At 34.7% G+C, this 12,239-nt stretch overlaps 1 protein-coding gene across 1 annotated transcript in view; it reads right to left on the bottom strand.

Annotated features, from left to right (window-relative positions):
* LOC142726238 (titin-like) overlaps positions 1 to 12,239 on the bottom strand; it is a gene marked incomplete at its 3' end in the record, with an annotated part of 141,867 nt that overhangs the window by 83,433 nt on the left and 46,195 nt on the right. Inside the window, exons 76-97 of the mRNA XM_075849004.1 lie at positions 11,861 to 11,941; positions 11,679 to 11,756; positions 11,405 to 11,479; positions 10,284 to 10,364; positions 9,673 to 9,753; positions 9,451 to 9,534; positions 9,129 to 9,203; positions 8,796 to 8,861; positions 8,156 to 8,254; positions 7,909 to 7,992; positions 6,954 to 7,007; positions 6,391 to 6,465; positions 6,169 to 6,252; positions 5,471 to 6,001; positions 4,907 to 4,981; positions 4,698 to 4,781; positions 4,499 to 4,567; positions 3,988 to 4,071; positions 3,672 to 3,752; positions 359 to 442; positions 161 to 244; positions 1 to 72 (exon numbers count right to left, since the gene is read on the bottom strand). Coding sequence (XP_075705119.1) covers positions 1 to 72; positions 161 to 244; positions 359 to 442; positions 3,672 to 3,752; positions 3,988 to 4,071; positions 4,499 to 4,567; positions 4,698 to 4,781; positions 4,907 to 4,981; positions 5,471 to 6,001; positions 6,169 to 6,252; positions 6,391 to 6,465; positions 6,954 to 7,007; positions 7,909 to 7,992; positions 8,156 to 8,254; positions 8,796 to 8,861; positions 9,129 to 9,203; positions 9,451 to 9,534; positions 9,673 to 9,753; positions 10,284 to 10,364; positions 11,405 to 11,479; positions 11,679 to 11,756; positions 11,861 to 11,941 — 2,181 coding nt within the window. The remainder of the gene's footprint in view (positions 73 to 160; positions 245 to 358; positions 443 to 3,671; positions 3,753 to 3,987; positions 4,072 to 4,498; positions 4,568 to 4,697; positions 4,782 to 4,906; positions 4,982 to 5,470; positions 6,002 to 6,168; positions 6,253 to 6,390; positions 6,466 to 6,953; positions 7,008 to 7,908; positions 7,993 to 8,155; positions 8,255 to 8,795; positions 8,862 to 9,128; positions 9,204 to 9,450; positions 9,535 to 9,672; positions 9,754 to 10,283; positions 10,365 to 11,404; positions 11,480 to 11,678; positions 11,757 to 11,860; positions 11,942 to 12,239) is intronic.

Below are 12,239 nucleotides of genomic sequence, written 5' to 3'. Positions count from 1 at the left end.
CTTTGGGAGCAGGCACTTCCTTTTTAGGAAATATTTTTTCCTCAGGAACAACTTTCTTGGGAATTTCTGCCACTTTAAGGACAGGATTGGAGTTTTAGGGATATGTTAGAACAGAAAAAGGCTTTAACAAAGTATCAGATGAAGCAAGTAAGGGATGTACCTTTAGGAGCTGGAATCTCCTCCTTCTTAGGCACAGCCACAGGAATCTTTTCCTCAGGAACTACTCGCTTATGCACGTCTGCCACTTAAAAAATACAGTACGATGGTTGTTTTAGGGAGGCCCTACTCTAATAAGAAGCAATGCTACAGGACACAGAACACAATTTCCAGTAAAATGAATAAAGTTGTGATGATGTACCTGCACTAGGAGGCGCCACTTCTTTCTTTGCAGCAGGAGTTGGTAATTTCTCATCAGGTGCAGCTATCTTTGGTTTCTCAGGCACTTAAAAGATACAGTATTTCGCATTGGTTTTTCAAATTAAAATATTTAAAGAAAGAACATATATGTATATATATATTTGACAAACACGGTACATTACACAGAAGCCAAAAAATAAAACAGAAATACTAAGACCATCTGATAAGGGACAATACTTTCAAACCAATACAATGTGAAAAGTATGTATATATAATACATTTAAAAAAAGAGAAACAAAAAGAGTCTGTTTGATCTCTTAGTCAGCTGGCTGCCTATTAGCAGACACTACTGCCAGTAGTATGGCCATTTGTTTCCAGTACTAAAGCATGGATAAGTAATTAGGGCCCACAATCCGAATCAGATTTGTTTCAGAAAAAGCGGTCACTTCTTGTCCACCATTGAACACCATTTTACATTAAAATTAATCTACAAAATAAGCTGAGTTAGTACCGTTCCCATATATCCAGCGATCCTGTGTAGTTTCCCTCCGGCGTGGTACTGGAACGTTTCTGTACCACGCCGGAGGGAAGCTGATGATGGAGCTGATCCAATTTTATCCTATGGGCGCAGTTTCGGCATCGGTTGCATTTGTTTTATTGCTGGATGTCTACTTTCGCCAGACAGAAAAACGTTGCATGCAGCATATTCCTATCTGGTTGTAGAATGGCTACAGACGCCGGACCGGTGCACAAAGTGAAGGCATTTCATCAGTTGTGTCTGGCTCAGGCTAAACCCACTGACCTGACGCAACTGATATATGTGAACCCAGCATACTTATGTAAATACTTTACATTACTTATCTTGCATTGTCACTGACTACTACCAGCCTGTATTATTGCCCAGTATTGAATTCACAAATTTGTAAACATCAGTACAGTACAGTAGTTTAATGTAGTAAAAAATAACTGGCCTATTGAATTACAGGAGCTCAGTTAATGTGCTAAGGATATAAGTTAATGTTTCCAATGAAGACAAATCGATCTGTGAATGCAGTACTAGGTTCTGGGTAGACTCTGAATAGCGTTAAGCAAAAGTCTATGCGGGTACACACTGCTGGAGGTCCTCTTATTATTTTTACATTTTTCCTTTCTTTATATTATTTACCCCACAGCCATTAAAATGGGGAGGGAGGGGTAAGAGGGTGTTAATGAAGGAGGGAAGGATATTCTTTAAGGAAAATGTGAGGGGCAGGCTACGCACACCAGAGCACACCAATAGGGCAGGCTGAGAGTAGTAAATTATGTTAGAGTGGCAAGGGGGGGGGGTGTTGAGGGGGGGGTAAGAGAGAGACAGGGGAAGGGAGAGGAGATAATACGTATGGATCAGTAAAATTGCTTTAAGGGGATGTCAAATAGGGTAACTCATCGTAATAGTATAATATCTTGATTCTTTTCCTATGTTCTTCTTCTTCCCTTACACCTCCTCTTTTTTTGTGGGGGGGGGGGGGGGGGGGGTTTGTCTGTCAACTTAATCATGACTCTGAGCATGGCTCATCTGGATTACAAATGGCATTAAATGCGTCTGCTAATACATATTGAGGTCCGGGTAGACCTGGAATTTATTCTGAGTTGACACTCACGTAGAGAATGAAAGAAGGGTGAAAAGAAATAGAGACGAAAATATTCCGTATGAGGATAAAGCATTTTGCACGAGGCTTCTTTCCCTCTCATAAGTGGGAGGGAACAGGTCCAAGCGCCCTCGAAGGCAGAGACTACTGTTTCCTCAGGAACAACTTTCTTGGGAATTTCTGCCACTTTAAGGACAGGATTAAATGCGTCTGCTAATACATATTGAGGCCCGGGTAGACCTGAAATGTATTCTGAGTTGATACTCACGTAGAGAATGAAAGAAGGGTGAAAAGAAATAGAGACGAAAATATTCCATATGAGGATAAAGCATTTTGCACGAGGCTTCTTTCCCTCTCATAAGTGGGAGGGAACAGGTCCAAGCGCACTCGAAGGCAGAGACTACCTCACTCTTATATAGGGTGGGGGGGGGACCATGTCCACTGAGGTATGCAACCCCAGGGGATTTACAGGTGTCAACATATAGGGAGAAGCCAGAGTGATGGAGTGTCTGGGTGTTCAATGGAAATTGAATGTAACTATTCATATATTTTATTGATAAATTTGTTTGATATAAAAAAAAAAAAACATTTTCCCTCTCCCCTATGCCCCCCCTTTTTCACTTCAACTATGATTTATCCCTTATGGACTGAGTAGTTTCAATATAAAGGGGAAGTTCTGGATACAAACCACAAACATTGAATTATTCAGATTGATGCTGTAGTCTGGTGCGCTGTGCATGGGCCTGCTCTATGAAATGATAAGTAAACAATGCCATGTTTTCTTGCTCTATTTTTTTTATTCTATGATATTGTTAAATATGCTTTGCTGAGAAAATAAAGAATTTTGGAAGAACCCCCCCCCCCCCAATAATCTATAGCTAGAATAATTGACGTTTTCAATTTCAATATACACAAGTTGCTTCTTTAGTTCTTATCAAATATTGAAATATCAGTGCTGGAAAAATGTTTTCCTTGGTAATTTTATCAATACAACTAAAATCTTCTTGTTGAATAAAGTTCAAATTCTTACAATATATATATATACATATATATATATATATATATATATATATACACACATATTAAAAAAAAGGTTATTATAGAGGCTGTAAATTAGAATCAGTTCAAGATAAGTATAGCATGATATTTACAAAGTTATTAAACTTTTTATATACATTAAATGTATATATAAACAATAAAATGGTGCTCAGAGTTGTACATACTGTATAGCATCCAAATTATAGCTTTTCTCAATATCCAGTGCACAAAACAGAGAAAAATCAGAACTACTGTACTTTAAAGATCACTAATCACTAATAAAGAACTAATGCAATACGGTGGGTTACCAGAACTAAATACAAAAACAGGTACAGTTGTACATTATTCTACATTTTTGGAATATAAATTAAGTTTATTTCTAACTTTTTATATTAAGTATTTAAAATTTTACTTTTAAAAGGAGTATCTGACACAAAAGCCCAGGCACCAAAAAGACATAAAATATTATTGTCTGTAGTCTTTACATCTAGTTAAGATGGTATCAGAACTAAACTTACCCTGAACATATTGAAATCTGTACTGTAAAATACGTTATGCTGACAAGCTTAATTGATTTTAAAATTTCATTAATTCAATTCAAAGTTTGTTTGCAAATACAGTATAGAGTAGATAAACATTTTAAACTACCTTTCGCTGGTGGAACTTTCACTTTTGGTGCTTCCTCTTCTACCCTCTTTTCAGGAATGGCCTTCTTAATGTCCTTAGAAACTTTAAAAATATAGCAATTTTTAGCCGCTTAAGATGTTAAAAGACTAAAAGATTGGACATACAACACAAAACATTTTTTTTCCTGCATTGAAAGAAAAAGTCTAGTTAGTTATGAAGATGAAGATGCCGAAACACCTTAAGAGTTTTAAGATGATGACAACAGACAACATAGAACATGACAGTGATGAAGATAAGGGGTGGAATCATTTTCTGATAACATGAAGAGTAAATATACCTTCAACATGTACAACTTCTTCTTTTTTAGCTATAGCAATAGATTCCTTTACTTTTGGAACAGGTTTCTTGGGCTCCTCAGACACTTTAAAGAGATCAGTTCACTTAAGATATTTCAAGAGTATAAGGAAGACATAAAACATACAACACTAATCTATTGGTGGAGACTATTCTGGATATGCTTAAATAGATAATTTGCCTATATATATAATACATAAATATTTTTATAACTTTTATAAGTTATATATAACTTTGTCTTATACATATATCTAAAATGTTGAAGTATTATATATCATCACTATTTTATATAACAAAAAGATTATTATTAATACTAATGTTAATGAATATTTTACAACATAGTATTTACAGTTTAAATTGTAAAAGTATTACAAGTCTGTTTGGTCGTATTAGGTGCGTGTTTTCTTTGGAATGTAAAGATGAAAGCTGGCAGTTGAATAGTAATCCATTCTAAGTGTATTGCTTAAATATATCCAGTCATAAAACATATATACCTATAGCTGGTGGCACCTTTTTAGGAACTGCGATAGACACTTTTTCAACTGGTGCTACTAATTCTGGTTCTATTTATTAAAAGAATATACTATATGAAGCACCTGACAGTCACTGACACATAAACAAGAAGAAAACACCAACAACACATACAGTACAAATACATAAACAAGACATAAAGAAAGTGCAATCATAAAATACCTTTTTGCACAGAAACCCTTTCTTTCTTAGAAACAATAGTTGTCACCTTTTCAGCTGAAACGACTTTTTTAGGTGTTTCTGGTACTTTAAAAATATGACGTAAAGATTCAGTGAATAAGAAGACTAAAAGAGCAATAGATTCAACAAACGAAAAAACACAAAGACACGAAGACAAACATAATTTACAGAAGACTGATTAACTATTATACCTTTTGTTGGTGAAACATCTTTTTTAGTAACAGTTACTTTCTTTTCTATGACGACAGTAGCAGGCTTTCCTGGTGCTTTAAAATAGCAAGAAAAAAATAATATATATATATATATATATATATATATATATATATATATATACATAGAAAATTATAAAGATGTATTTTTTATTTAATATGAAATTGTTTATGTAAAAATATAGTTTTACAAGAAAAAAAGATCTGCCTTTTTCCTAGAAACAATGCTCTGTTCATGGCCTGTGTCTGGTATGGCAGTTCAGCCCTATTTACTTGCATGGGAATGAGCTGGAATAGCAGACAGAACCCATATATACATGTATATATATGCATATATATATATGTAGATGTGACCCTGTATCTGGAAAAAAAAAAGCAGATCCTTTTTTCCAGTCCTGACCAATCCCTTAGCAATGTAGTATATACTGACTATATTTCAGCATTAAACACATTGCAGTGTTTTATATGTAACCATAAATAGAGCTAACAAGTATGACATGTACAAATACTGACGTAGAAGACATATTGTAAGGTAAAGGCTAGTACCTTTCTCCTCATAAACCACATCCACTGTTTGGTAAAAGCGTTCTTTTTCTGCTGTTATTCCTGTATCAGGTTCCTCATAAGCTTCTTCATAGATGATCTCCTCCTCCTCATCATCATAGGCTTCTCTTCTGGATTCATATGTTATTTCTTCATATCTTTCTTCTTTGTGAGAGACTGCTTCATAAACTTCTTCAGGAGATTCAACGACATAGTATTCTTCAACAGCTTCTTCATATTGCTCTTCAGGGGCCTCTTCTTCATACTGCTGTTCATAAATATATTCTTGTGTTCTATAGATCTCCTCTTCTTCTATCTCTGGCTCTCCTTCATAAATTTCTTCTTCAGTGGCTACAACCTCTGCCTCATAAATTTCTTTTCTTTCTTCGTAAACACGCTCCTTAAAGATGCCCTCTTTCTTTCTATATACCTTTTCATATACTTCTTTTTCTTTATAAGCTACTGGTTCTGTGAGTTCTGGCTTTTCTTCGTGTACTGCAACTACATGAGCTTCCTGAACTTTTCTTGAAACCACTAACGTTTTAAAAAAATATACATTGATATTAGTACTATTGTTGACCTTTACCTAAGTGGTTTATTTAAGAAAAACAGTTGATGCAGTGTAGTTGATGTTAACTATATTAAAATAGCACTTTGACTAAGCTAAAATATATTGTAACTCCTAGTCCTAAATATTGTACCTGAAACTGGGGTTGCCACTTCTTTTTTGGTTACAGTTATGGCTCGTTTTTCTTCTTCTTTAGTTTTCTTTGGAACTTTAGATACTTTAAAGAGTAATTTGAATTTCACATATAAAGATTAAGGTACACACAGTACAAAGACTGAAACAAGTTAAATTTGAAGAGAATTTAAAGATAATTCACAGTAGGTTATGCTTATTTTCCTTTAAAGCCATAATCTACCTGCTGGTGTGGGAGCTTCAACTTTTTTCGAAGCAATGCGTATCTTAGCTTCTTGTTTCTTTTCAATTTCTGGCACTTAAAAGACATATTAATAGGAGGATTCATGACTTGCCATATACAACAAGTTGTTTTTCACGCATTATATTGAAAGAGGAGTTACAGACAGTACAAGCGACACAGAAGAACAGTGGGACAAACAAAAGATATTGCTTAACTTAAGTTTTAATTTTGCTCTACAATAATATAGTAAATGGGAAATTTCTAATGAATACTGCAAGTTTTTAAGAACGTGATGCTGTGAGAAGGTTGCATTTCTTTTAACATTGAAGAAGTATACCCACACATTAAAAAATCTGAATGACTGAACAAACTTTCTTTAGAGTTTCAAAATGCCATTGAGCATATTTCTCCAATGTAAAAAGAAAACAGCTCTATGAATTCTACTAGTAAAGACTGAACTTAAGCAAGTCTAAAACAGCAAGGACATCTTTGTTACAAAGAACAAATCATTTTAATTTAGCGTACAAGACTAAAGAATTTGCTTGTTCCCATAAGCTTTATACCTTTGGCTGAGGGAATCCTTTCTTCAGGAACTGGTATCTTTGGTGCTTCATGAACTTTGAACATAAGAGTTTTGTATAAGAATATTTTGGAAAACAAGGACACTTACAAAACAACAAAGACTACTAATATGACTACTTTATTAGACATACATAGAACATTGCACTTCACTATACTAGTAGTTCAAACAAAACAATTAGATACAACACATTCTGCATTATACAACAGCCTGTGCTAATTAAAGTACTGGAAATCAGTAGAGATGAGCGAATTGATTCTAAACTAATCAGATTCGGTCTGAATTTCCCAAAAGTTTTGGGTTTGACTAAATCTGAAAATTTTGAGGTTTGCAGTCTACAAATCGGCAAAATAGCAGTCACCGATCACCATTTTACTGATTAGAAAAAGGAAGAGGGTAGGAGAAAAAAAAACATACTCCCCTGGTCTCCGTAGTGATGCTTCCCTGCTGGCCTCTTAAGATGATGTTGTTTTCTCATATGTGACCACTGCATTCAATCACAGACGGCAGTGGTCACATTTGACAAAACCACATAATCTCTGGAGGCCAAAAGGGATGCGTCAATACAGACGACCAGGGGAGGTGAGTATGGTATTTTTTTATTTTAAGAGTAGAATCGCCTTGTACCCAGATTTCCCTGTTTGTCTCTCTGATGTCTTCTAGGACTATATTCAAACTGGGTATAGTCCTAGAAGACATCAGAGAGTCAGACAAGGCAATTGGGGCACTTGCTATTAGCGGTGAATTTATACGGACTGAATCAAATTGTACAGCTGATTCAATAGAATTGGCCCAGAAACTAATTTTGGCAAATTCGCTCATATTTAGAAATTAGTATTGGTAAGAACTATATTGATTATATAGAAATTTTCACCATTAGGTATCTAATATAATAGGTATTATAGCTACTTGTTAAATATAGAAGCTAATTAAAATACCTCTTGCTGGAGGAGCTTCAGGTTTTTCAGGGGTTGCTATTGGCATCTTTCCAGCAATTTTAGGTTTCCTAACAGCTTCAGGTACTAAGATACAGTAACATGTAGCATTTAAGAAGTTTATAAATAGACAAAACACTGTTACTAGACATACAAAACACACAGTGATACATATACTAACAACACATTCAATGACCACATTTAAGAAGAAGAATATTGTACTCTTTGTGCGTTTAGGCAGAACATATACCTTTAAGTGGGGCAACTTCTTCTGTTGTGGAGACAGGACTAGGTACCTTAGCTGGTGTAGGTACCTTTTCAGCAATAACCTTCTTAGGCATCTCAGGAACTTTGAAATAGCAAAAGAATTCTGTCATCTCACTCTAAATTTTCAACGTAGCAGGGCATAAGACACACTAGATTTTTTTTACAATAACTAGAAAAAAATAAATGTGTGTGGATACCAGGCAAGACAGAATAAAGGAGTATGTACACAAAAGACACATGTATGACACATGGCTTATAAGACAGAACATACTTCATGTATGACGTACAGCTTATATTAGTACTCAAGTTATATCATGCACTTGTTGTTTTTTCCTCAAATGGGTTTTTTATTTGATTTTAAAAGCAAAGATTATTATGCTTTTATTACACATGGATATTATGTTATTCTTATATAATGTAGTTGCATAGAATTTCTTATATTCAATAAAATTGTGCACTCTAGTTAGAGTGTTAAAGCAATGGGTACTACAAGGATGACGCTGTGGGTTGCAGTCAAAGCCACCAGTCTATTTACTACATCAGAGAAGCATTGAACAGCACTGAACAACTTGAGCATTTGGTTTATTCTTGCAAAAAAAATAAAAATTGCTATGCTAAGCTGCCTTTTGCTGGGGCAGCCTCTTCCTTTTTAGAAATAGCTACAGCCATTTTCTTTGGTGTTTCGGGCACTTTAAAAATATTATTTTTGCGTCAGATATAATGAAAAATCTTATTTTTGTTATATTTCAGTTTTAACCTATAGATATTACAATTATAAATGCATATACCAAAGTTTGCTTTCTTTTCAGAATATGTTATATACAAACACAATCTGTTTTAAATACAAAATCTCACAGGTAAACCCTTCTAAATGTAAAGTACCACTATGATAGAAAAATGCTATGGGTTGGAATAGAATATAGAGAAAGACGATTGACAAGAATAAAGAGTTATACCTTTGGTGGGCATGGTCTCTTCTTTTTTAGGCAAGAAACTAGGAACTTTCTCCACTGGTGAAGGTTTTGCAGGCACTTAAAGAATATATTTTAGTTTTAGAAAGTTGAATTTCAAAGAGTTCCTCTATTCCCATTTTATATTGATTACTGCTATTACAGAATCCACATACATACAAACAAATATAAAGTACACAAAGACATAATAAATTCAATGTGGTCAGTATGGGAATGTTTTGGTATAAAGAATTGTATACATTAGCACAAGCTCATTATTTTGACAGTGGTCAGCTGAGAAGATTTCTCTTTTGTTAACAGCTTGTACCTTTAGCTGATCGAACTTCCTCTACTTTGGGTACAACCGCTGGAACTTCTTCTTCAGGAACTTCCCTCCTTGGCACACCAGCCACTTTAAAGATATGATAATCTCAGTTGTCTTTACAAATACATATCTTGTTTAATAGATAAATAACTAATATGCGTCTAACCACAACAGAACGTCTTACTATGTCGTCTATGTTTGACTAGATCTATAGAAACAAGTTACCTGCAGCAGAAGGCTCTCCCCGTTTTGGCATGGAAACAGGTACTTTTCCCTCTGGAACAGGTCTCTTTGGTGCTTCAGGAACTTTAAATACATTCAAATTATATAACATGAAGTTGTGTTGCATTACACAAACTGACTTTTAAGAAATAATGTTAAACACAGACACGAATAAGTGCCAAGAGTATGTGAAACGGAAGAACCATGGAAAAATACTAGTGACAGACAGTAATACCCAGTGATACACAACATGCCTATGGTCAAATAAAGAATTCTGCTTGTGACATTAAAAGAGTTATACGTAGTAGTTTGTTTTTCTTTCGTGTTTTTTTTTTTCGTTTTTTTGCAAGACCATAACACATAGTTATTGCTTTTAGACAAACCAGTTCCAACAAATGTGACAAAGCCAGTTAACATTGTACAAAATACATAAATGTAAGGTAGACATGCCAAACAGTGTTATGAACGTACATATACAGAAAAAGATATCCTAAAACAATAATGAACTTTAAAAAAAAAAAAAAAAAGATTCACAAAGAGTGCTTATATCAACAAGCGCAATATGAGCCAGGGTAATTGTTAAACATGTGACATATATTTTAAGCCCAAAATACCTTTGGCTGGAGGTATCCCTGCCTTTTTGGAAGCAGCAGGCAGCTTTTCCTCTGGGACTGGTTTCCTTGGAGCTTCTGGTACTTTAAACAGATTAAAAGTAAAGTATTTATATAATTTAGCTAGTGGGCAAATTAGGAGCACAAATAATTTTAAGGACCACAGTAATCTTATTTGCTACTGAGATTAGTGGCTGAAGATTTCTTTTATGTAACTGCTTCACTATTAAATGGGCTGAGTACATAATTAGGTAAAACTTGTAATGCATATAGCAGTATTTCAAAGTCTAAGCTGGGGCCGGCCTCAGCACCAGACTACCCTGGGCAATTGCTAGGGCCCTCTGGGCTTGAGGGTGCCATTGCATGCTGCATATACCTGCTCAAGCCTTGCGTTGGGTTGACAAGGGTCCCAATGTAATTATTTTGCCCTAGGGCTCACATTTACCTGGAGCCAGCTCTGACGTTAGTATATTTATAGTATATAAGCATCTGTTTCTAGAAAGGTTGGCAAGGAGAAGAGGGTAGCAAATACCCCCAGGGTCTCCTTTTAGAACAGATAAGGAGCATTAATGTCACTTTCACAGTGGTTTCATAATCCATAATTCAGTGCATTCCATTATTAGGAAATCTACTGGCCTTCATATGCCAGCCCTTTGATATTTGTTTTAATGAAGTATTAACATAAAGGAAACATCCACAACTTTGGGTACTGAAACTACTTCACTAGATTTGACAAGGAAAAAAGAAGCGGTAATGGAGGTGGTGAGGGTTTCAATCAAATTAAGAAATCAGCGTTTAATCACATTACTCCCCTTTACAGATTATTATATAAAAATAAGCAAACTATCCTATCTAGCAGTAGTTCAAGAAAAGGTTTAGAAGAGTTGACAGGACATAAGCAACAAGAGGTTAAATTTCACACAATGTGAATAATGTCATAAACAATCAGCATGTCAAATACAATCAACAATAAAACACAATTATACTACACAGTTTTATAGCACAGCATTAGAAAGAATACGGAAGGGAGACTCTTAACAAACGATAACAAACAACAGCCAATAAGAGAAAGCAAAAATAAGAAGCTGATAGAAATAAAACTTTGCCCTAAAACTGTTGTGTACCTCTGCCAGGTGGTGCCACCTTTTTGGGGACAGCCTCCGGTACTTTCTCTTGTATTAAAGTTCTATTTGGCATTTCTAATACATTAAATATGTTTTAAGATGACTATGTATACTATTACAAATACGTGAGACATCCCTAGACAAACACAATAGGACATGGAATGCTGGCAACATAACAGTATTAATTAAAGAGATGTAATGTAGAAAAGTGCAATATTAATGTAATACATTAAACGGTTATCTTATACATAAAAGCTTAGAGGCAGCAAGATACCTTCTACTGAGGGCACCTCCTTCTTTTTAGGAACGAATGCAATTTCCTCTTCAATAGCTTTCTTTGGAGCCTCAGGCACTAAAGATATTTACTAAATTAAATTTTGTTCTAGGTATCATAGAGTTTTTTTCTCAAGAAAAAATTAACACATTTAAGAGATGAATATAATGTCCATACTATACCTTTGGCAGGTGGAGCCACCTTTTTGGATACAGAAACAGGAACCTTCTCTTCTGGAGCCACTTTTTTGGTTGCTTCAGGAACTACAAATATATATTTTTTGTGTAAATTTCCCTAGTTTAGGACTTTTCATGCAAAGATGCTGAATTAGAAGACTAAGGGTTTGTTATAAAGGGGTAGGCACAAAGCATTAAAGACTTTTACCAATACATGGTAAGGTATTAAAACAAAGAGTACATATATAATATATGGTATAAGAATTACAGATGGTATTTTACATATAGTGACAATGATACAACCGGGCAAAAACAAAAGGAAGATTAGAGCCTTTCGTGAGGTTGTTATAAGAGGTCATAAGACAAAGGCCTAAGAGTCATTACA

The sequence above is a fragment of the Rhinoderma darwinii genome, unplaced genomic scaffold, assembly GCF_050947455.1.
Source record: "Rhinoderma darwinii isolate aRhiDar2 unplaced genomic scaffold, aRhiDar2.hap1 Scaffold_617, whole genome shotgun sequence".
Taxonomy (NCBI): domain Eukaryota; kingdom Metazoa; phylum Chordata; class Amphibia; order Anura; family Rhinodermatidae; genus Rhinoderma; species Rhinoderma darwinii.
The sequence above is the reverse complement of the archived record's forward strand: the minus strand, read 5'-3'. Positions and strand labels throughout refer to the sequence as shown.